Below are 23,907 nucleotides of genomic sequence, written 5' to 3'. Positions count from 1 at the left end.
CTTCTGGCTTTTTACTTCCGGCTATTTGTGGCTCTGCAGGTGGAAGTGCTTCGTCCTCAGTTGAGATTAAACCATCCTGGTCAGACATTTTTTTTAATTCAATTTTCTGTCTTTTTAGTCAATACCTTGTGCGCCGTCAAGCTTCTGACTGTTAGCAAATCTTCTTACAGTGACTAAAAGTCATGTTTTCTTCATTTCTCTGTGAGGGGGTGGAGTAAAAAACATGTTTAACTACTATGTCCTGCTCCGCCTTCAAAGAAGGAAAATCAAAGTTCACTGTTTAACATGGGTGTGTTGCCCTGTGTAGCCGTCCTGCCCCGGCACAGGCCAAATCAGATTTGTTTGAGTGCAGGTCTGAAGATCTGACTTATTCCACTTAAAAATAGCAATAAAAATGCTACATTTGTTCCCTTAATTTAAGTATTGATTGAATGGTGAAGTATAAGACTCCCAAATATCAAAACAAGTATCACAAATAACAAGTGAATCAGAAATGTTGTGGATATACAGTCTGAGCTTATTTGAAGAATATTGGCATCACTACCTTATTTCACCACAGATAATAAAGTCAACATCATATCTTAAAGTAATTAACGGCGTGAAATAACAATTGGCTTCATTATCAATTCATCTGGTGAGTACTTTGTTGATCACCCCTTAATCGTTTGGTCTATTTAAAATCTCCAAACTGCTCGTTTTGACCAGTTCAAAACCTAAATTCTGCCTAGAAAGATTCTTCATTTGTGTAAATATTCCTGGCAAATAAACGGTTTCTGATTCTGATTCTAAATACATGGCCCATTCCAGACAAACTTAACATGAACTAGGATGGAAAGAAATCATGTGAAAACTTCTAATAAAATCAGGAGACCTTGCAAAATCGTATAACTCTACTTCAAATACTCTTTTACTTAAAATTTCTGCTAAAAATATACAGTCAAAATATCTTAGAAAGATTTGTTTCAGCTCCAAAGCAATCTCTGTGGCAGTCAATGCGTTTATGCAGGACCAAATCATCTCTATGTGTGATATAACTATATTTACACTTCAGATAATCTGAATCAGAATGTGAAGTGAAAACTAGTGGACTACAGACAAAAATGTGCTTTTAGCTATATCTGGCACAGTACATGTATTGTACATTGTCCCTGTTAAATAAAATAAAATGTTCAAAGTGTAAGATTTCTTTTTTCAGTGATTAAACTTAAAAAAAAAATCATAACTGAAAAGTATTTGGAGTAGAGCTATAGAGGATTTGCACATGATCTTTTTCAACACAATCCGTGACATTAACTAGGAGGCCGTGGTGAGTTGGTATGACCCATATATTTTATTTATAGCAAATGTTGGCGTTTTTTGCTTGAAACATAACTGAAAGGAATTATTGTTTATTGATCAATTCAATTGTAATTTGAGTAAATTTGTCTTCTTGCGAATTCAGCAAATACAAATCTAATTGATAAAACGCTACGAATACAAAAAGTTACAAAGTACATACAGTACTACATACAACCAAGGCCTATACATCTTGAACAATTTCCCAAGTGTGTCCAATCCAATTTTGGATATCTATATAGATTATTCTAACCGGCCAATTATTAACAGGAAACAGTTTAATTTCGGCCATAAAGTGAGTAACAAGCTGTATAAACATGGCTGCATTCCTGCTCTATGAAAACACAAGAAACAGCTGGACTTTGCCTGGCAGAATGACCACACATGGGCTGCAGCGACAGCCACTGAAATGCCCTCAGAATGAAGTTGGCGTGTTGTTTGTAAGTGCGATATGAAAATAGAAAACATGGCTGGATTTGTCACACATTTGTTGACACAAAAGTGAGACTTTGAGTTTCACGTCTAGAAATCTAATCCCAGTTTTGCGTTCTGGTTTCAGGGGAGATTATTGGTTCATATTTAAATAGGATAGGTTACCTGCAGGGAATGTCTTCCTTGTACTGCATTTCCTTATGATCTCACATGCCTGTTCGCTGTCACATTGCAACACAATGGGCCACTTTACAAAAACACTGAAACTATTCGGTGAGAGCTGCCCGCTTGTTACAGACAGACTGAACAGGTTGCTTACTCTTGGTTTTCACTTCAAAATAGATTTATTTGCTTTATTTGAGTGTGTTCAGATTGACAGGACTTCCTCTCCTCCTGTGTGCACCCCGTTGATCTTTAGCTGGTGAGGCCTGCAGGGCAGTGGGGCATTTAGTTTCTGGCTGAAACCAAAACTTGTTTGGCGACTCTAGAAACGTATTGACGACCGAGTGCTGTGATACTGAAGCAGTTACATACATAAACACATTGAAGGTAAATAATGACGCAGGCCTACCTGTTCGGAGTCCGCTCACGTCACCGAAACCCTCCGTAAAGTTAGTCGTGTCTAAAAGCAGCGAGACTACCTGAGCTGTTCCTCACGGGAGAAGTTACCTGGCAGGTGTAGCCAGGGAGGAAGAACCGGGGAAGAGGTGTCACTCTGCCTCTATTTCCGCTGATGTGTAGTCCCTTCTGCCCACGTGGTCCCGGCGGGCAGCTCCGTGTCTGGGGTGTCCAACCCAGAAGGGCCCTTTAATGGAGGACCGGAGGAGTCATGTGGAAAAGAAAACTCTTTTGTAATCCTGATTCAGTGTCGCGCTCTCAAATCAAGAGTGTGTGCTCTCAGTCTGATCAATTGTGCTCTGAATGCAATTAATGTTCTCCAATTATTAGTTTGTGCTCGCCATTGAATGGCAGCCTGGCTCTCTAACTGTTGTGTTCTGGAGTTTGTCATTTCTAAAATCTAAAGATAAACAAACATAATAGAGATAAATTAATATCACCGCGCAGGAAGAGGCAAAAAACCAGCTGGGCTTATTTGAAGCCTCCACCTATATAATATTTAAAATCTTACAAAATTACAAACATAAAATGAAATATGCATTTAATAATTCGAGCTCTGGAATAGTTTGTCATAATAATTTGTGCTCTCAATGTAACAGTTGCTCTAGACTTAATATTGCGCTCTCCACTCCATTACATAATTCTTGCTTTTGATTTCTCTCAAATGAGCACCTCGAATCAGAAGTATACACTATTTCTTTCTAGGGAGGTTTTTGCTTGTCTGTTTCTATCACTTTTGAGTCAATACCTTAAGATCCATTTACTTGTTTGTCTCAACAATTGACTGATATGTCAAGAATAAAGTCGTTAAATTGTTTTTGAATGAGTATGATTAATTAAATAGTATGAAGCTATATAGATCGTGTCATATTAAACAACATTTTTCTCCCCAGCAAAGTAAAAAGACCGTGTCAATACGCCTACAGACGCTTTCCTTTTGTGTGTTGATCTTGGTCTGTTTACCAGAGCAAGCAGGAAGCTTCATCCCACACATTACACCCTCTGCAGTTGTAAACATCTGAGTCAAATAGCTTTGAAGTAAAGACTACACACCCCAGTAGGCTCCTAGGCCTGGTCTAAAATAATACATGAAACCAGCTGAATACTACAGTGAAGCACTCCTTTGTTTTGAGTCGGTCATTACGATAACAAGTAATTATCATTACTTGTTATCGTAGTATTTAACAAAAAAAGCAGGTGAGTTCTAGTTTTTATCTACACGCACATTGACCTATACAAGTTTTGTAGTTTGAATGATTCATCCGTCAAAACGCACAAAGCCTTTCTTCAGCGCATAGCGCAGCAGTCAAGTCATCAAACAGGACGGGTGAGGGTGTGTGTAGCTGCTGCTTCACACAAACACTATAATCAGCAGATATTTCAATAAAGTATGTATTTGCCTCCATCTTTAAGTCATGTCTGCAGGTAGATAGAAAGGTAATAAACACTAATAAAGAGGCATTGAGTCACATCAGATCCAAACACCACACACGCTGTGGAAAATAAAACAGCCAGATCACATTTTATTTCAAGATCATATCCCAAATTATTGACTTTTTGTTCAAAACACACAAAATCCAAATGTGTCCACTGAACAATATTTGAATAACTTAACACAACCGAAGCTGCATTTGGCATTTATAAACTTTAATTGTTTTACCCAACCCTAAAGATGTCGATACACATTAAGTAATAATGATGTACAAGTCACACTATTTTTTTGAACAAGGTGCCAAAAAATAAGAAAAATGTATGCATGTTTGTGAAATCAATCCAATCACGTAAATTTAATCTCATGGCGGTCAAAGTAAAAAAGAAAAGCTTTCAAATGCATGTCAACATTAAGAAAAATTAATGATAGCAACAGCTGAATCTACACGAGTAATGTGTGAGAAGGCATTTCCGACAAAAGTTTCAGTCCTGTTGAGGAATTTATGTTAAGTAAGAGTTGAGAGGCGGATGTGTGGACGACAAATCATTGATCTGTGTCACTAACTGATGGTACATTCAAAGCTTCTGCAACTAAGGCAAATTTAAATTAAAAAAACTGAAATGGCGTTGAGAAAAACATGACATCATGTGGACGTATTTGATCTTGCAGGGCCTCAAACTTTCCTCACAGATTCCCAATATAAAAGCGTGAGTTCAGGGTTTTTTTATATCCAAAAGCAAGGAAACCTCCTTCACATCCATATTTAAAAAAACACAAACTACTCCACAGTACTTTAGTGGCCTCTAACAATTCTGTGTAAGCCTAAACCTGCAATAATGATTTGTGTTGACCACTTGGGGGCACGGGAAACAATTTGTTGCACAACACAACATTGAAATATCAGCACCTTTTAAGACGGTATAGCAAATTTATGAACTACAATTTGCCCATTTCACATCCAGCAGTTACGCAGAATTATCATAACTCATTTGGAGTCGCGCTTGTGTCCAATAAGCAATTTTTTTTGCTCCGATTTTGGTCTCAACCAACTCCTGAGGGAAATATCTTTCTCTTTAGCTGCTAAATGCTTCACTATGTTGACCAACTAGTTGCTAACTGTGACTGCTTCGTACAGTGTTTTGTTGTGATTTCTTTTGCTAAAAACAGTTGATTCCTGAGGCCACAAAAGACACCATGAGAACAGTGAGAATGAACGAAAACAGCAAGGTTTTCGGCCTTTAACAAGTTAAAAGGGTGAAAAGCTCTGTTAAGCAGAGATCAGCTGCAGATTCAGGAGATAATTCTCTGTACGTTCATTGCATACGAGTGACCCCTTTCACATTATTATAATAAAAATATACATTTCTTTTTTTAAAGAATCATTTCCAAGATCTAATCCTGTGTCCTTGTCAAGTCAAATTATGCAAACTCAAATCAAAACAGGGTAGCAGAGCAGTATCATAGTAGATGTGTGTTTTTACATTTCCATAGAATATGAATGAGCCCCATAACACTCTGTACTTATATACCAGTTTGTCCTGAAATATGGAAAATAAACACAAAGAACTTCTCAGAAAGAGCGATTAAAGAAATACAGAATAAGAGATTGTATTGAGTTACAAAAGATAGTGGAATGGAGGCTAGTCCGGATGTGATTTCACAAACACAGCTCTCTATAGTTTCTATTTGCTTTGACTTTTTCCCTTTTAAAATCATTTAAACAGCAACCATTTTATAGTTACAATAAAACTGACAAAAACTACATCTAAAAGTTAAATGTAAACCGGAACAATCAGTGCCAGTTCCAAAAAAGATTATTAGTAATACTAATATTCTGACAGAGATAAAATCATTTTTAAAAAGCACAATAGAACAAGATGGACAAGTTAGTCAGAAAAGAGCTGCAGAATATTGAGTCTGACCGACTGACTAAAAATGTGATTTCATTGACAAGGTTGTATTCTAAAACAGCAACTTTTTTGGTCAGACCGGGTGGTTCATCAAGCCTGGTTACTGACTTCAAAGCCTGCATCCTGATCGATGAGCGATTCTTCTGTATTGTCCCCGTGCTCAGTGGGCGTCTCCTGGAGTTGCTCGATGGGCGTCTCATCTTTCGGCTGGATGGACGTCTCCGTGTTGGGCTCCAGTTCTTCTTCTACCGCCTCCGCTTTGTGTTTCACCCCATCAGGAGATAAATCACTCTCTGCTTCTGAATGGTTGGGATCTTCAAGCTTTGTTTCACTGCTGAAATTTTTTCTGTTGAGTGAACCTTTAGGACGGCCCCTTTTTCGCGTTGGTGTAGCATCACTTTTTGGGGTAGCATCACCTTTTGATGCACTTGGGGGACGGCCCCTTTTTCTCGGGGATCCAACATTGGGGTCGCGCGGTGAAGATGCAGGCAAACTCTTGCGCAGGTGAGCACCTTTCTTGGACTCCGACTTGAAAGGCCGACCGCGGCTTCTGCGAGGGGCTGGTTGAGACTCCTCTGGAGGATCAGCACGGGGGTATTTCCTTGGCCTTCCCAGCGGCTTCCATACTTTGGGTTTCTTCAACTCCTCAGGTGATGGCAGAGGGTACTTCCTTGGCCGTCCCCTTTTGGCTGGTTGTTTTCTTGGTCGACCACGCTTCCCTTGTGTGGGCGGACCGCTCTTCGGCTGGCCCACCTTACGGTGCACCCTATATGAAGGGGGGTTCTTGTTTAAAGAGCCTTTGGGGCGACCCCTCCCCCTCTTCGCTGGCTGGGAGTCATCTGTGTCCAGTTCTTGTTCATCTTCGCTCTCTTCTACAATCTTTGTTTTGGGCCTTCCCCTCCCTCTTTGAGGCTTCTCTGCGTGCTGCTCTTCATCGTCCTCCTCCTCCTCTTCTTCTTCTTCTTCTTCTTCCTCCTTCTCCTCACTGCTCACCTCTGTCTCTAGCCTGGGTTTCTCATTGAGAGAGCCTCTTTGTCTCCGACGCGTTACAGAACTGCCTTCATTCTGTCCACTTGTTAAACGTTCCGACTTGCGATTCAGGGATCCTTTCGGACGACCCCTTCTCGCTTTTGGTGTATCAGAGCCACCGTTCTGTAAGTCTTTAGCGTCAACATTCTCAGAGGTGCTTTTGCTGGGAGGATTGCTCGGCCGACCTCTTTTCTTAGGAGAATGTTCAGCCGTAGGACTGTCTTCATTACTGGCCTGTTTGTTGGATCCTTGAGTTTGCACAGAATTATCCGCAGTGTTGTCTCCCGATCCTTCCTGCACTGTGTCTTTCGTGAGTTTTGGACGCCCTCTTCCCTTCGTAGACTGTTTGGACCCACCGTTGGAAACCTGCTGTGTGAGGTTAACATCTGTAATACAAACTTTCAACTTCTTTGACCCTTGTGGCCTACCCCTTCCTCTCTTAATTGGACTGCTACTGGGCATTTCTGCACTGGCTTTTCCCTCATTGCTCGCCGCATCTCCTTGATCCGTCTCGGCCATCTTTATTTCTTCTTCCATACTGTTGCCGTCAGCTTGGACCGCTTCGGTTATGTCTGCACCTGTAAACTGAACATGGAAATGCACAATTATTGTTTAATTCATTCATTTTGAGAATCAACCATAACGTGGTAGTTTTCCAAGCAAAATGCCGAACGTCTGATTTTCCAGGTTCTAAAATGCAAGAATGTGCAGCTTTTCTTGGCCTCACTTGGGCTGTTGGTCAGACTAAACAAGACATTCTGGTGTTTTTATAGGCAAAAGGATTAGTAAAATAAGAAAGAAAATAATCAATTGTTTGTTCAAGAACTGAATTTGAGTTATAATAAGAAAGTTCTGTGAAATAGATATTGTTATAATAAGAGTATGTGTTATGTAGAATTAACAATGTCTTAAAAAACATGAACAATATCGTCTTACAGCGTTTAAAGGCTTTGGTAAAACAAAAAATATTGTCGAGACTTTGCAAACCTGCATGATTTCATGTGGAATCGGCCCCACAGGCACCGATGACAAGCAGTAAGTATAAATAAATAACCAATTTTCTCTCTGATGGTCTTGCTTACTTATGTAGGTCATAAAGAGGCATCAGTATTAAATTGAGACGGTTTCATAACCAGTTAAAAGTTCCTCACAGTAACTTTAAACGGTACATTTTAAAATGTGTCTTACTGGACATAATCACTAACACACTTGTGTAAAACAATGATTAATCATAACAAAAATAATAACTATACCGTTATTATATGTGTATTCACAAGTCTGCATATTGTTTATATCCAGGGATTATAACTGTCAAACGCTTTACTGATCCACTCACAACAGCACAACTAGTGTTAATGGAAAATATATCTCTGGCTCCAAAATAAAACTATTAGTGTTTTGCTAAAAAGGTAACCAAATATAATCTACAAGAACAAACTGCAAGTCTAGCATATACATGTAAAATATTCGTATATATTATTTAGGGGGGAAATATATTAGATTTTAATTAAAGGGTTTTGCACTGTTATGACTTTTTCCCGGATTACAAGCTCGCAAAGGCGGGAAGGCGTGCCGATAGTAGAGGAGGCTACAAATAATAATAATAATAATAATGTTGTGTTCTTACGCTGCATATTTACGATTACATCTTGAAACATCGGTAAAGTTTTTTTTTACAAATCGTAAAAGATCCATGCAATCTCAAATGTAACTGAAGCGCAATCATTTTGTGAAATGTAGACAACCGCTTTGACTATCAGATTGTTTTCCAGGTAATAGTCAGCTTCAAAATAATCGACGGCGATGGAAAGAGTAGCTATCAGAGAAATATAGAGAAATTACTGCAATAACCAAAATGCATACCTCACCTTAAAGAAGTTATCTGTAAGAGTTTAGCTTATTTGTTCATAAATTTCCGTTTGTCCAAACAGCGTGTGATGTAAAAGTACAGCTTTATTGTTGCTGTGATGGCTGTTTAAATTTGCAACCACTTCCGGGTGTCCGTGACATGAAGGCGGCTCTGACGGAAACAGCAGCGCAGAGTTTGAGTTCCGCCTCAATGTCCATGATGACTGCTGCTACTGTTATTTATCATACTGTCATCTTCTCCTTGCAGGTTTTACGGCCATTGAAATCCACTATGTCGCATTGCTGCCACCTTCAGGCATTATTCTTATTTGACTATGTCTCTTGTGTGCACTTTACCCGTTTGCTTCTGTAATCCTGAAAATGTCCCCACTGTGGGACTAATACAAATATCTAATCTAATCTATTCTCCCTCGGAATCCTTATTTTTTTATTTTTTTATGTCTAGTCCAGTCAGGCTTAAAAAGCAAATCCCCACATCCTCCCTTGAACACTGTCTCTACACTCTGAAAATACTTTTAATGTTGTCCTCTACCCACCCAATTGTGTTTATCCCATTCCTGTGTGTACTCTTAAATAACTAACTCCAGATCTACACAGATTTTCTGATTCCCAGACAGGTTGCACAAAAGTCCCTTCCATCGGCCCATACTCTCATATCTCTTGCTATTTGCTCTCCTGTCCAGCCAACACTTCCTTTCTGTGTCCTCTCCGTCTCCGACATGTCCGCAGCACCGTCTGATGGATTGCTCCATGTTCCCGTAGGTTGATCCAGCAATTGTCCACCAGCTGTTTCAGTATTTATACCCACATTTGCTTCTTTAACCCGTTTAGAACATCTGCAGACCCAACATATCTTACACTTTTGTTGCACCTACATTTATTCATTGCAAATTCCTTGTTTCCTCAACTTGTGATTATTTTAGTACGTTCAATAAACTGTAGTTAACAGTTATGTTGGCTTAAATAGTCATTAATAGGTTACCTTTTATGTTAGATGTCTGTGCTTCATTTGAGCTGTATACCAATAATGTACATAGTATACTAGATATATGAACATATGTTCTTGTACTTCCGCTGTTACGACACTCAATTGCCCCCTGTACAATCAATACGTTTAATCTGACCTCATCTACAAACATAAAAAAAGAGAGGACTACAATATTTGTGACACGAGATACTGCTTAAAATCCTTTTCTGCAAATCTAAATGAGGCCCATGCCTGCATGATCTCAGCCACAGGAATAACGAACTTGATACAATGCTCCAAATAATACCAGCAAACATCATGCACTCTGGCAGAATACATCACAGAGGATGACTGCATTACAACAATAAAAGAATGCTGCAAGTACAGATCTAACTTCAGTAAAGTTCAACCAGAATGAAATTGCCCAGTTTCTTTGATCCTGAGAAATAATAGTGATAATTTCTAAATGCTTCATATGGTACCATCCGCACACATCAAAAGAAAAAAGGCAAAGAGGAAAATTAACAATTGCACACCCCACATTTGACATTATAGTACCATCTGATGTGTTCATTATTTGCTCTATGAAAGTATTTGATTCAGATATTGTTGCAACATGTAGGGTTTGGGTTTGTTCTGTTAAAAAAAGAAATGTAAATGTCCACTTTATCAACATCTGATATGTTACATTGTGTTTGTGAGTACAGATTGCTTTCACAGCATTAACTTGCTGTCTTCATTACCAGCAGGTGGAAAGGAAAACTAAATATTATTTAATGTAGTCGGTGCCTCCACTGTGTATAATGTTGGCCTCCATCACATATTTCGGAACAAACTAATAAGCAGTCAAAAGAATTACAATAGTTGCCTTTAGAAAATAAAAAAAGTAAATGGTATCACAAAGTTTGTATCCTCTGATAAAGTCATTACAATGTATTTATTATTCATTTTTAGTAAATTTCAATTAGAAATATATTTAAGTAGTGTGTTACTTTAGCGTTTCCACCTCAACTAAGAACTGGGATGTAGCTCAGGCAGCCCCCGACAGACTCAGCTTTATGTGTAAATAATTATTTGACAGAAAATGTCTGTCCTATTATTATACAGATACCGAAAATACAGAGATGGATGAACGTAACACCACTCTAGAAATACACAGATTTAACTTTAACACTCTTACTTCTACTCAAACAGGTTAAATGATATAATAAAATAAAAGCACCAAACATAAGAATACTTCATAATAGTAAGACAAAGTAGTCTGTTGATTTTTTTGTGTGAAAAACCTTGATTATAAATCCAATCTGAAAAAATAAAACTATGGTTACATTCAGGTACACAAGCATTAGCTATTGAAACAGTTTAATGCTTCTTACATCACTTTCTCACTACTGCAACGGTATTCTTGGGGACACAAGAAACAAAATCAGATACGTCTATTTCAATTCATAGAGGCAGTTTATTTACACAAATATATGAGACGGTGATCAAAATGATGGCGGCTGACCAGTTAGTCCTAAAATATGGATCGAAACCCCAAGAATGCTTTTAATCTTTCCAAAAATACTGAGTTCCAGAGGCGAGTAGAACAGATGCTAGCCCGGATGTGATGTCAGGAATCTAGCTCTCTAGTTTCCCCAGCAACTGTTTTACAGCAACAATAAAACTGACACCACATCTGAGAGCTAAATGAAAGCTGCTTACTGAGATGACAAAGAATTTTTTTTTTGTCAGAAAACAGAAGAGCTGCAGAATATCTAGCCTACCTGACTGAGAAAATGTTAAAAACGTGATTTCATGACATAATTGTATTTTGTTTTAAACAGCAACTTTTTTGGTCAGACCGGGTGGTTCATCAAGCCTGGTTACTGACTTCAAAGCCTGCATCCTGATCGATGAGCGATTCTTCTGTATTGTCCCCGTGCTCAGTGGGCGTCTCATCTTTCGGCTGGATGGACGTCTCCGTGTTGGGCTCCAGCTCCTCTTCTACCGCCTCCGCTTTGTGTTTCACCCCATCAGGAGATGAATCCCTCTCTGCTTCTGAATGGTTGGGATCTTCATGCTTTGTTTCACTGCTGGCTTTTTTTCTGTTGACTGAACCTTTAGGCCGGCCCCTTTTCCGCGTTGGTGTAGCATCACTTTTTGGTGTAGCATCGCCTTTTGATGCACTTTGGGGACGGCCCCTTTTTCTCGGGGATCCAACATTGGGGTCGCGCGGTGAAGATGCAGGCAAACTCTTGCGCAGGTGAGCACCTTTCTTGGACTCCGACTTGCAAGGCCGACCGCGGCTTCTGCGAGGGGCTGGTTGAGACTCCTCTGGAGGATCAGCATGGGGGTATTTCCTTGGCCTTCCCAGCGGCTTCCATACTTTGGACTTTTTCAGCTCCTCAGGTGATAGCAGAGGGTACTTCCTTGGCCGTCCCCTTTTGGCTGGTTGTTTTCTTGGTTCTTGTTCATCAGACGACGAGTTCTCGCTCTCCTCTACAATCTTTTTCTTTGGCCTTCCCCTCTTTTTTACTGCATGCTCCTCCTCCTCCTCCTCCTCACTGCTCACCTCTGTCTCTGTCTCTAGCCTGGGTTTCTCATTGAGAGAGCCTCTTTGTCTCCGACGCGTTACAGAACTGCCTTCATTCTGTCCACTTGTTAAATGTTCCGACTTGCGATTCAGGGATCCTTTCGGACGACCCCTTCTCGCTCTCGCTGTATCAGAGCCACCGTTCTGTAAGTCTTTAGTGTCAGCATTCTCAGAGGTGCTTTTACTGGGAGGATTTCTCGGCCGACCTCTTTTCTTAGAAGAATGTTCAGCCGTAGGACTGTCTTCATTACTGGCCTGTTTGTTGGATCCTTGAGTTTGCACAGAATTATCCGCAGTGTTGTCTCCCGATCCTTCCTGCACTGTGTCTTTTGTGAGTTTTGGACGCCCTCTTCCCCTCGTAGACTGTTTGGACCCACCGTTGGAAACCTGATGTGTGAGGTTAACATCTGTAATACAAACTTTCAACTTCTTTGAACCTTGTGGCCTACCCCTTCCTCTCTTAATTGGACTGCTACTGGGCATTACTACACTGGCTTTTCCCTCATTGCTCGCTGCATCTCCTTGTTCCGTCTCTTCCATCTTTATTTCTTCTTCCATACTGTTGCCGTCAGCTTGGACCGCTTCGGTTATGTCTGCACCTGTAAACTGAACATTAAAAACATTAAAAAGCACAATTATTGTTTAATAACAATCACTTTCTGCGCAAATCAAACTAATTAATATGGATGATACAACTGGGTGTAGTGCGATAAAGCAGGACTTCAGTATTGCATAATAGTAAATCAATTAAATAGGGTAATTTTTCAAGCAAAAAATTGGAGGTTTTTAAAATGGGAGAATTTGCTTCTTGTGTTGACCTTACTCAGACAAATAAAAACATTTGATGACGGCACATAGTGCTCTAGGATATTGTATAGGGTATTTTAAACGGTTTATAGACTAAAGGACTATTCAAATAATGAAGAAAATAAATGACTCAGCTGAATAATCAAGTGGAAACAAAATAATCGTTAGTTTGAGAACTGATATTGAGTAATGCATACTCTGTAATTATTATTATTATAATTTAGGGTTTCAGAAAATCGCTAGGACGATGGACCAGATTTTTTTCCAGGTAATAGTCAGCTTCAAAATCGACGGCGATGGAAAGAGTAGCTAGCGGCATGAAACAGATGACATACTGCCATAAATATAGCGGTGTATACATCACCTTAAATAAATTACCATCAAGAGTTTAGCTTAATTCTTCATAAACTACCTATTCGTCAGACAGCCGATGAAGTGAAAAAACAAATACGCGCTTATTGTTGCTGTGATGGCGGTTTGAATTTGCGACCACTTCCGATCGTCCGTGTTGTTTAGGAGGCCCGGAGGGAAACTTTAGCGCAGAGCTTTAGTTCCGCCTCCGCATCCCTGCTGACCTGTCACTCACAGGCCGGCAGGCTCTCATCACCACGCCCCTTTTAGGCGGAACAGTCCCGCGTCCCTCGACGGCAACAGCCCATTCCAAAATGTCAGTGCATTCCAATACTCAAACGACCAAACTATTTAGTCTGCCTTAGAAATATTTAGTAGGTCCCAATACATAGCATGTCAAATGCAGTATGCTAAAAATACCAAGATGTCCTACTGCATATGGTCACATTTGGCAGTATGCAAGTCAGCTATTCTGACCCCATAGATGGAGGATCCTTGAGCGGGAGAGGGTCAACGTTCAAGGTGCACTTGAATGCATACTACATGCAACAGTTCTTACACTGTAAGGGAAGCTGCAGTGTGTGTTCAAAGTAAAAACAAAGAGTTTGTGATTTGGAACGCAGCAATTGGAAACAGAGGAAGTTGAAACATGTCTTCAAACTTCTACTTTAAACAAACCAGTTTAAATTAATAACGCTATGCCAAAGAGTTCCAGTGTGGTTAGTTGCACCAACAATACATCCAAAAAACGCTGATCTCGCTGAAATTGCTAAATGATGCTGGTGACAGTGAGGTTCCTTCTGATGGATCGACATCGTTAGCTTGATGTTGGCTGCTGCAGTACATACAGTCACATTGAGTTTGAGTTGACAGATTCAGTCCTTTAGTATATTATAGTTGGCTATTAACAGGTTTGTTGTTTACAGATACAACTTAACCTAACGTGATTCAATCAATCTCAGTTGTCTGGATCAGCAATATCCTGACACTGTGTTGAACAGGTTAACCTGAAGGGGCATGACAGCGATCAACCTAAATTTATTAAGGTATAGCGAACGCTCAGGTTCAGACAAGGTCGCAAAGTAATTGACAAGGACCTCCTGGCAGAATAAATATTGTATCTCAACGGGAGCTTTCTGGTTAAATAAACGATGAATTAGTATTTTTGATTTTCTTTACATGCTTCAGTGAAGTTGGATACTCAAAATGTAGTCTATTTGTAATAAACTAGATTTAAACTTACGATGTATGTGTAGACTCACATCCTCTGTACGATCAATCGAGTCTATCTTATCTAGAAAAAACATGAAAAAGTATATGAGTTGATGAAAACGATGGTGGCTGGCATAACAGATGTAATATATATGGTTTAAGCGAGACAATGTCACTTTTGAAAGAAGTAATTACAAATTCTTTCTCTTACAAATATGATTTAATTCATAAGTAATAAAATGCACCTTTGCTCAATTGAATACACTCGGCCTGGTCCGACTAGTGGCTTCTGGTGGCTATTATTGCACAACTTTACTGTGTTACTGACATTGGAGTCAGCTTACTATGATTCTTCTTGAGCTACTGTTACACTTTGTTTTGAACACGAGCTACATGGCTTGGCTTTAAGTTAAAAAGTCAAGAATTTGCATATTTGAGTTTTATATGCAAAAACACTTTATTACTAAATATTATTAAGCAAGTGTATGGTTTTTAATTTCAAAGTTTTCTCACGTAGTATACGTATAAGTATAAATACCTTAAAATTGCACTCTGGCACCGAGTAAAAACATACGTACATTCATTAAAAATATGCTCAGCCAATAGCACAAGATGGAAATTGCCGCCCTATGAGGACTGATTTATGAGATGGGGCAACCTTTATTGAGCCCACATAGGATAAGTGTTGCAGCAGCAAAAACATCTGGTATATATGTGTGACTTAACCTTAAACTACTGTAAAAATACTATCATTATCCTACTATATACACCAAAAGTGTAGAACGTGAGAATGATTGTGGAATCAGTGTTAGCTCAGTTTATTCCACATTGTTTTCGCTCCTTCTTGTCTTTCCTGTACTCTCCACAAAGGGGAACCATATTGCCAAAGAAAGAAACAATATGGGGGGGGGAAAGGCGAGAGGGAAAAAAAAGAGGCAAATTAGAGCGAGGCAGATTATGTTGCACAGCACAGTTGGATAAGGGGGTGGAATACGAGGTAAGGCAGATTGATGAGGTCAGCGTCAATAAGAAGAATGCAAGAGAAGAGAAAGAAATATGCAAATTGTGTTTATATGTGTGTGAGCAGAAGAGAGCCAGAGAGAGAGAGAGAGAGAGAGAGAGAGAGAGAGAGAGGGGCTGTCAGTTCAAAAGAGTGAGACAGAGGCATAGAGAAAATGACAGACATGGCCGGAGGAAAGGAAAGGAGCGTTTGAGAAAGACAACCCCTGAGAGACTGCTCTGAACCCGCTGCCCCGTCTCAACCCTCCTCCTCCTCCCTCCCCGTGTGCTTTGCCATGGTTACCAGACAAGGCTCCCAATGCAGCCAGTTAATGTGTTTTTCAGCGGCAGGAGCGAGCTGGGTACTAATGTGTCTCAGTCTGTCTCCTGCACAATCAATGTCAACTGTCCTGGGATGCACAAACACATGGTGGGGCCGAGAGCCAGGGAACACTGAGCCACCTTGGCTGAGTGTCAGGGCAAGAGTCTGAGAGAGGACCGCTCTCATTTATTCACCTGAAAACTGCAGTCTGGTGCTTCGTTAAGCAGTCATAACATGTGACAAGTTTTATTTGTGTTATCTGTCGGTAACAAATATCACATGCTGATCATTACTGCTCTGATCTGTTTATCTCACTGTAAACTCTTAAATGGGTGAGGAAAAATGTATCCTATGTTGCTTACATACCACAAAACACCAGAGACAAACAGCTGATCAAGTTTAAAAAAAAAACGTTTCAGTATTTATTGGATGTACATGGTAATTAACAAAAACAACGCACGTTTTCACAATTTAAAACGTTTTTATTCTCATACTTTCAGTTAATAAACATCCACAAAGTGCAAATCAATCATCCATAACCATCATTAAAGTGTAGCGCTGCAAACACCAGTTGATTAATCAATTAGTCGATCGACAGAAAATTAATCAGCAACTATAATTTAACTATTTCATTAATCGTTTATGTTTCACTTTCTTCTGACATTTTATAGACAACGTGATTCATGGATTAATTGAGAACATGAGAAATGGAGAAATTCCAACATATTTTATTAAACGTCATCAAATATTTTCAGTTTCTGAGAAGAGCTTTAAAATGTCTACGAATGAATAAGCATCCAGGTGATGACACCTGGCTGTCTTAACGTGACACTAACGGTTTCTTAACTTGGATGTTGTAATCTGGAGTCTCTAAAACAGTTTATAGAGATCCCATGTGAAGAATCATACATCGGGGTCACGAACCTTGGCTGTCTTTTGATGAACCGTACAAAGCTGGCCAGAAGGAACTGCCCCCTCCAGAGGAGCACGCAGTCTCTTCTCGGCTTTCCATGATGTCTGGAAAGGTCGGGGAATTCTCGCCAGATGAGTCCATGCAGTCGAAACTGCTCTGCAGATTTACTCTGATCTGTGATACATTTCTGATATTTGTGATGGTCTCATGATTAAAAAAAAAAAAAAGTACATGACTTGTAGTAGGTTTTCTCTCTGTGTAATGACACAACACGTTGTAGCCTCCAGATGCAACTGCATGCAACTCTGTTCCCAAGGACCTCACCTGTGACATCATATCATCACAGGTTAAGGGTCTCAGGGACAATGAAGCACACCGTCATTCAGCTAGCTGGTCAATCAGCCTCGTCCGCAAGTAAAATCCATCAAATCTTAAATATTTCTGTCAGCCCTGACATTTCTGTGATGTATGTACAGTATGTGTATGTGCCATGTATCTTTATTGGGAATTATTCTTTATTTAACATTTAAATGAGATTACATTTCGACAAAAAAACTGCACATTAATACATGTTTAACTTCAGATGGATACGTAGCATCTTACAGTGTAACAACAATAGACTCTACAATGATAAACAGCTCATACTTCATGTTGGGTGGTTACCGTTGTTCTTTTAATCGATGCCGATGCGGTCCGACATGAAATGTAGCATCTTGACACATCCGTACAAAATGGACTGGATCGCATCCTGCAGAAAGAAGAAAGATTTCGTTAGAGTACAATGTAAAACATATAAATATAAATCCTCGATTATTGTCCGTTTGTTTCATTGTCGGGGCCCTTTTGCTGTCTGTCCTCCCGACATAGCCAGCGCCTAAGATTCAGTGAAGGTCTGTGCAGTAAGGCATTCAAATAAAATGCCCCCTGCTGGCAGACAGCTAGACAAAGACTCACGTATGCAGAGGAAAATCCTTGAATTTAATGTTTGAATCGGGATTTGCACGTGTGCTGAGCATATGGCCTGGATGAGCTCTAAGCTCCACCAGAGTGGTCATACGGTTCATACGCACACGCCACTCTTTGCCTGTGCACATGCATGAAACATCCACAGACAGCTGTGCCTGGAGCCTCAGACAACACTGTCGTCTTATATTTCCTACAGGCCTTGTGATCTCACAGGAGGATTATGTAATCACTCCCCCGTGACAAAGATGCTCAGCCTTGAGGGAGTAATACTGATTTACTTTTCCACGGACAAAATAAATGTCACACAAGACTGACACTGCAAATGCCACACGAAGAATACGAGCCGGGGTCCAAACAACTGGTGCGCAGCCGGAAAAGCTGCATTTGTAAGTCACATGTAAGTCTGTGCCGACGACAGCTTTGTTGTCTGCTAACAATTTAAAACGATTCCAATTTACTCAAATCTGTCTGGGGCCAGGTGCGCGCACATGCAGACAAACATGCGACTCCACGGAGGCACGTAGACACGAAGCCTTTCGCTGCCAGTGTGAGAAATTAGACTGCCTCTCTCTGTTTCCTCTTTGTCTCTGAGCTGTGAGATGTTTTCCTCTGTCCCAGTTTCATGAGCTCCTCTGCTGCTCTCAGAAGCACCAGAGACAAAGACCGGAGGATGTAAATCAGAAGCCAGAGGGAGAATGAAGAGAAATATTTGCATGTAAGAATAAAAAATGACTCACGTAAAAAAGAATGAACATGAAGGTGGACAAAAATGAAGGAAAGATGGCGGGTGGTCGCGGTCAGTCGAATTGCTCGTCTAGATTGGTTAGCCGGCCTGTTTAAGTCATTCTTAACTCACCATTTGCTCTTTTCTGATGTCCCTTACATGAACACACAGACATTTGTACACATGTCCGTGTGTACATGCATACAACAAGTGCATGTGCGTAAAACAGGTATGCGCGCACACACATAAAAAACAACGCACTCTTACGATGAGTTATTGATCCGTTTTCCCCTTGAGAGAAAAAAGAGCATAAATTAATCCAGAGGTAAAGAAAATAGCGCTTGATAAAACCTGTCCTGCCCCATCTTCACAGTCTTCCTTTTTCACTGAGCGCTGCACGCGGCGCCGAACAGAAAAAGCTATTCCCTTCTCGCTACCCCTCCATCTCTCGCTCTCCTCTTTTTGTCTCTCCTCTTCTTCTATCCCTCTCTCGGGCGCTGGCTCTGTTTTGTGCCTGTTTCCCTCTGCCAAGTCACATCACTAATTCTCCAGGCGATTAGAGTCCGAGCAGGCAATGTCTATGAGGCAGGTACACTACACACACACACGCACACGCACACGCACATGCACACACGCTTACACACACACACACACACACACACACGCATGCACACAGTAAAACACACACAGACAATTGCATTGATTCCATTATCTGGTGCTGTACCAACACCCCTACTTCCCCCAACAACCACCAACAGTGCTTCCATCTATGACCCTCTCTATCATAAATCTGTGTCACCTACATACATCACACACAATCACACAATCACACAATCACACACACACACACACACACACACACACACACACACACACACACACACTCCAACACTTATGCAAGCATGCAGTATCTCCAGCTATCGCTCTTTCTTCCTTTCTTGCCTGAACACTCTCTATCACTGTCCCCCGCCTCCCCCCACTCTGTCTCAGCCCTTCCCCTCATTTTATCCCCTTCTCCTGTCTCTCACCCTCTCTCCCTCCCACTCTAACCCCTTACATTTCAGGCGTGACGGGACGTCGTCTTGCTCATCTTGCAGTCTACGTTCGCACGGTGCTGTGTCTCTGAATGGGTGTCTATTACTCTGTGTTTGTGTGTATAAGCTTGAAAATGTGTACATCTGGAGGAGAGAGAGTCAACGTGTCCGGAGGGCGGTGCATGTGTGTGTGTGTGTGTGTGCATGTCCTTGTTCACCGCTGTGCACGCATCTGTGTGAGAGAGAGTGTGTGTGTGTGTGTGTGTGTGTGTGTGTGTGAGGTAGGGAGGGAACAGGCTCACAGACGGAGGCTGTGGATTTTACACAGCATGAGGATCAAAGCCACAGCGAGCCCAAAGGTGATTAACCTCCCAGCCGTTCTGACCACAACACTGCTGCTCCTCTTCCACACAACGGTCTGCTATCTGCACAATTCATTGCATATCAATATATTTGCCAATGTTGCACTAATTCCCGAATATCCTCCCCCTTCACATGGCAAACATTAAGTGAGCCATTGCAAATTGTGAAATCACACAGCTGAACTTTTACATATGAATTTTTTACAAATTACCCTCAGTGTGCAAAAAATGCAAAATGCATTTTTTTTAAATTATATATATAGGTTTGAAATGATATAATACAATAGACTAAAGCTAGATAAACAATAAATAGTCAACATTATGTATGAAATGTTTGTACTAAATTCAAAAACATGCAGGAAGTGGTCACATTTCATAAAATAGCAGGTGGCAAGCAGCTCTATTGTGACGGATGTATTTCTTCTTGAGTTGGAACATGCCAGGGAGTCGTCTCTTTGTGTGCGTACGGAAAAGAGCAGCGCTTGGCAGAGATTGCTGATATATGCTCTTTTTTCCCCTCCTCGCTGGAGCACTGCAACGCAATGCGGATACTGAGTGTCTGAGCCACTAGCCAGACACACTGGGGGACAGAGGGGGGTGGGGTGGGGGGGCTGCAGAGAGGAGGAGGCGGTAAGCAAGTTCACATGCAGCCTCGTGCTTCAGGACGCACTGATACTAGCGTCTGGGCACACTGTCATTATCTACCATGACGACAAAGAGCAGCAAGCGTGAGCAGAGAGTTCACTTTGGAGATTTTTGTGTCGAATGAATGCACACGGAGGACTAATTAAAAAAATAAACTAGAAAGTTCTTGCCACAAAATGCTTTAAATGTGTATGTAATTAAACCATTAAGAGTTCAATAAAAAGCCAATGTTATCACATATTGCAGTTTAAATTTCATATTTACAAACTGCTGAAAACACAGTGCAAGCTGATGTTTTACTTTACTGACAGCAAAAATGCCCCTGACCCACGATTCAATTAATTAAATAGGAGTTCTCGCTAAGTTTGCTTTCCTAGTTTTAATGTTTTAATGTCATATTCCAGTGTAATGTCACCTAAACAGGTTTGAGGCATTTTTTCTGCACGGAGTGCTAAAAATGCACAGAAGCACTGGCTCTATACCCGTTGGACTGCACCAAATAACATATCCAAGAGCACTGCAAAGCCAGGTGGGTTATTGATGTCTGCATTAGCTGGACCTCAACAGAAAAACCTGATTACTATTTTAGATGAATTAGATTTAAAGTCAGTGCAGAAACTGTTATAATTATAATTATGGACTGGAAATTTGTTGAAGGAGAAATGTTGAATTACTTTAGATTCGATAATGGATGTGGTCTCTATGGTAGTGAAAGAGCAGCTCTTTTGTTCACCAACGCAAAAGACATCAGATCTTTAAGAAAACAGACCATGTTGCAAAAAAGAGGTAAAACTAAAACATGTTTCCAATGTATGAGACACATACAGAGAGAACAAAGAGGGAAAATACTGTTTTACACCTCAATACAATTAGGACCTTCATTGTATATTAATAATAATAATAATAATAATAATACATTATTAAAATGGGTTGCCTGTAACCCTAAAAAAACATAAGGTTTGACAACTTTCTGTCCGTGTTCAGGTCAGTCTTTGAACTTACCACAAGAGGCATTAAGAGCGATGTCCTTCGTCTGAAGTCTGGGTGACACCGCAGGGAAAGCTAGAAGGTTGTACAGTTATCTCCAGGCTGTTTATGATGCGAAACCATACAACCAACTACCTCACACTGCAGAGCACCGGAGCAGGGTGAGCGCTGGAGTTTCTTCTTCTTCTTCTTCTTCTTCTTCTTCTTCTTCTTCTTCTTCTTCTTCTTCCATGCAGAGTCTTCTGTGTCTTTTACTTCTGTCTGTCTTTGTCTGTCATCTGTCGCTGCCTCATTTAATTCGTAATCTCATATATTTATGATGACATTTTTTTGGGGGGGATTACCACGTTATAAAAAAATGATAGGAAAAAACCTTGGTCTGTGGCGACAAGATAAAAGTTAAATACTGTTGTAATTTAACTAAATAATATCTGAGACTGGCTAACCGACTGCACAAGAAGCATTTTTGTGGACATGTCTCCCTCTTGTGGGTATGCTCAGTACAGAGACCACCCCCACCCCCCACCACAGGCCAAGGCAGACCGTTACAGTCTCTGAAAACAAAGACAAGCACTTAACCTGCAGTTGCTTACTGTAGGCGTCTGCCTGACCTACTTCTGCAACTGGAGCTGAAGGAATCGTTCTCAGCCTCAGACTCGATTCAGTACTACGGAGCAAACTTCATTGTCATTCTGAGGTTAAAGTCGAATACTCCTCTTCTGTTTTCATTTTACTGAACCAATAGTTAGATTAAACATCACACCTTCAGCGGATCTCTTTTCCCCTTGTCTGGTAGTATATTAACTCAAGACATTTGACCACAAATATTCTTCAGATTATATTAAAGCTGCAACTGACGTTTCTTTGTCATTATCATTATATCTGTCTGTTATTTTTTCAATGGAACGTTTTGCCAATAAAAAGTCACGACATAGTGAAACCACAGCTCAGGGTGACATCCTCAAACTATTTGTTTTGTCTGAACAAACAAACACATTTAGTTTGCCATAATTTGAATGAATATAGCTTATATTGTAGTTACAGTGCACTGAGTGATATACTTTAGAAAAAGGACTAAAACGATTGATTGATTAATCGACTAAGTTTCAGCTATGCAATATATGATATCATGTGTTATTTTAAACGTAGTTCATGAATTTTGATGGCGCTAAAGTGTTAAAAACATTCATGTTTGTTTGAAGAATGATTTTCTTCTGCCTTTTGATGAATTTGGGATTATTAATGTATATCACTCAGTGCACTGAAACAACAATGTAAGCTATATTCATAATATAATTTATAGTTTTATTTTTTATCTTGTAATGATGCTATTATTTTTATATATTGACTTGTTTTTTTAATATCTTGTCTTAATGGCTTTTTATGTTGGGCACTTTGAATTGGCTTGTTGTTGCAAGGTATTATAAAAATAAATTGGTCTTCCCTTGACTATGCTTCAATCAAAGTAATTGTCAAATTGTCTGAAACACCTTCCTCAAAGGCATTATCGGAGGGACTTTGCACATAAAATGTAATTTTATGAAACAATCCAACAATCATGTGGCCAGGTGTGCAGAGTTGTGAACGTAGAAAGGGTCTGAACTCTCTGACGTTATTTTAGTTACCGACCAGAAGTGAACATTTCTATGATTATCACACCTCATCCCCACCGTCATCTGTGGTTGTTTTGAACATGTATGAGCACTTTTGATTGTCTTAAGTTATGTTTAGAACATGCAATCTCCGGTTTGAACATGAAACACTTTCTTACTGTTTCATTTGAAGTCTTCCGTTATCCTAAACCTGATGTGCAAGTTCTCTCCCTCTCTTCTCCTTCGACTGTGACACAAAGATAAAAATATTCTTTGAAAAGCTGCGATACTTAAAAATGGATAACCGACTTTCCGGGGGATCATCATCCAGCGTTACCTAACAGAATGGCGGCAGTAGTGAAAACACGTCACTGCCCTCAGGTCTTGATACTAATAAGGGCAAAACAGTGCCACGGATGCAAAGCACCCTGCAGAGTTCAGCAGTGCTGCAGAGGGGACAGTAATAGATTGGCTCAATATGATTGCATGAATGAATAGAAGAAGAATTTCTGTTGTTAAAACATTGCATTTTCTTACTGTAAATAAAGATAACTGTAATATTGTGCCGTTAATGTTTGCCGGTCTGTTTAACTACTTTTGGTCTCATCGGCATCTCAGGAATGGTGGCAAGTATCTCGACACATGAAAACACTATCAGCTGATTTGCACTGTTTAATAAGGTACATTCTGGGTAATGCATAAATTGGTGCATTGGAGAGCAGTTTCCAATACAACAGAGAGGATCTAATGGGTGAGTAATTGGCTGACAATTTGGAGTAACAGCACAATCCAGTCTGTCGCTCTCATACTCCATAAATAATGAGGC

The 23,907-nt window shown here is 40.2% G+C and overlaps 1 protein-coding gene across 1 annotated transcript; it reads right to left on the bottom strand.

Annotated features, from left to right (window-relative positions):
- Nucleotides 1–5,817: 5,817 nt before the first annotated feature.
- On the bottom strand, nucleotides 5,818–7,275 carry LOC306748349 (uncharacterized protein; the record flags this gene model as incomplete). Its single annotated transcript, XM_079231509.1, has 1 exon — nucleotides 5,818–7,275. One exon carries the CDS (start codon nucleotides 7,273–7,275, stop codon nucleotides 5,818–5,820), a length of 1,458 nt encoding a protein of 485 aa, XP_079087635.1.
- Nucleotides 7,276–23,907: the final 16,632 nt, after the last annotated feature.

Source organism: Taurulus bubalis (assembly GCF_910589615.1).
Source record: "Taurulus bubalis genome assembly, chromosome: 16".
NCBI lineage: Eukaryota > Metazoa > Chordata > Actinopteri > Perciformes > Cottidae > Taurulus > Taurulus bubalis.
The sequence above is the reverse complement of the archived record's forward strand: the minus strand, read 5'-3'. Positions and strand labels throughout refer to the sequence as shown.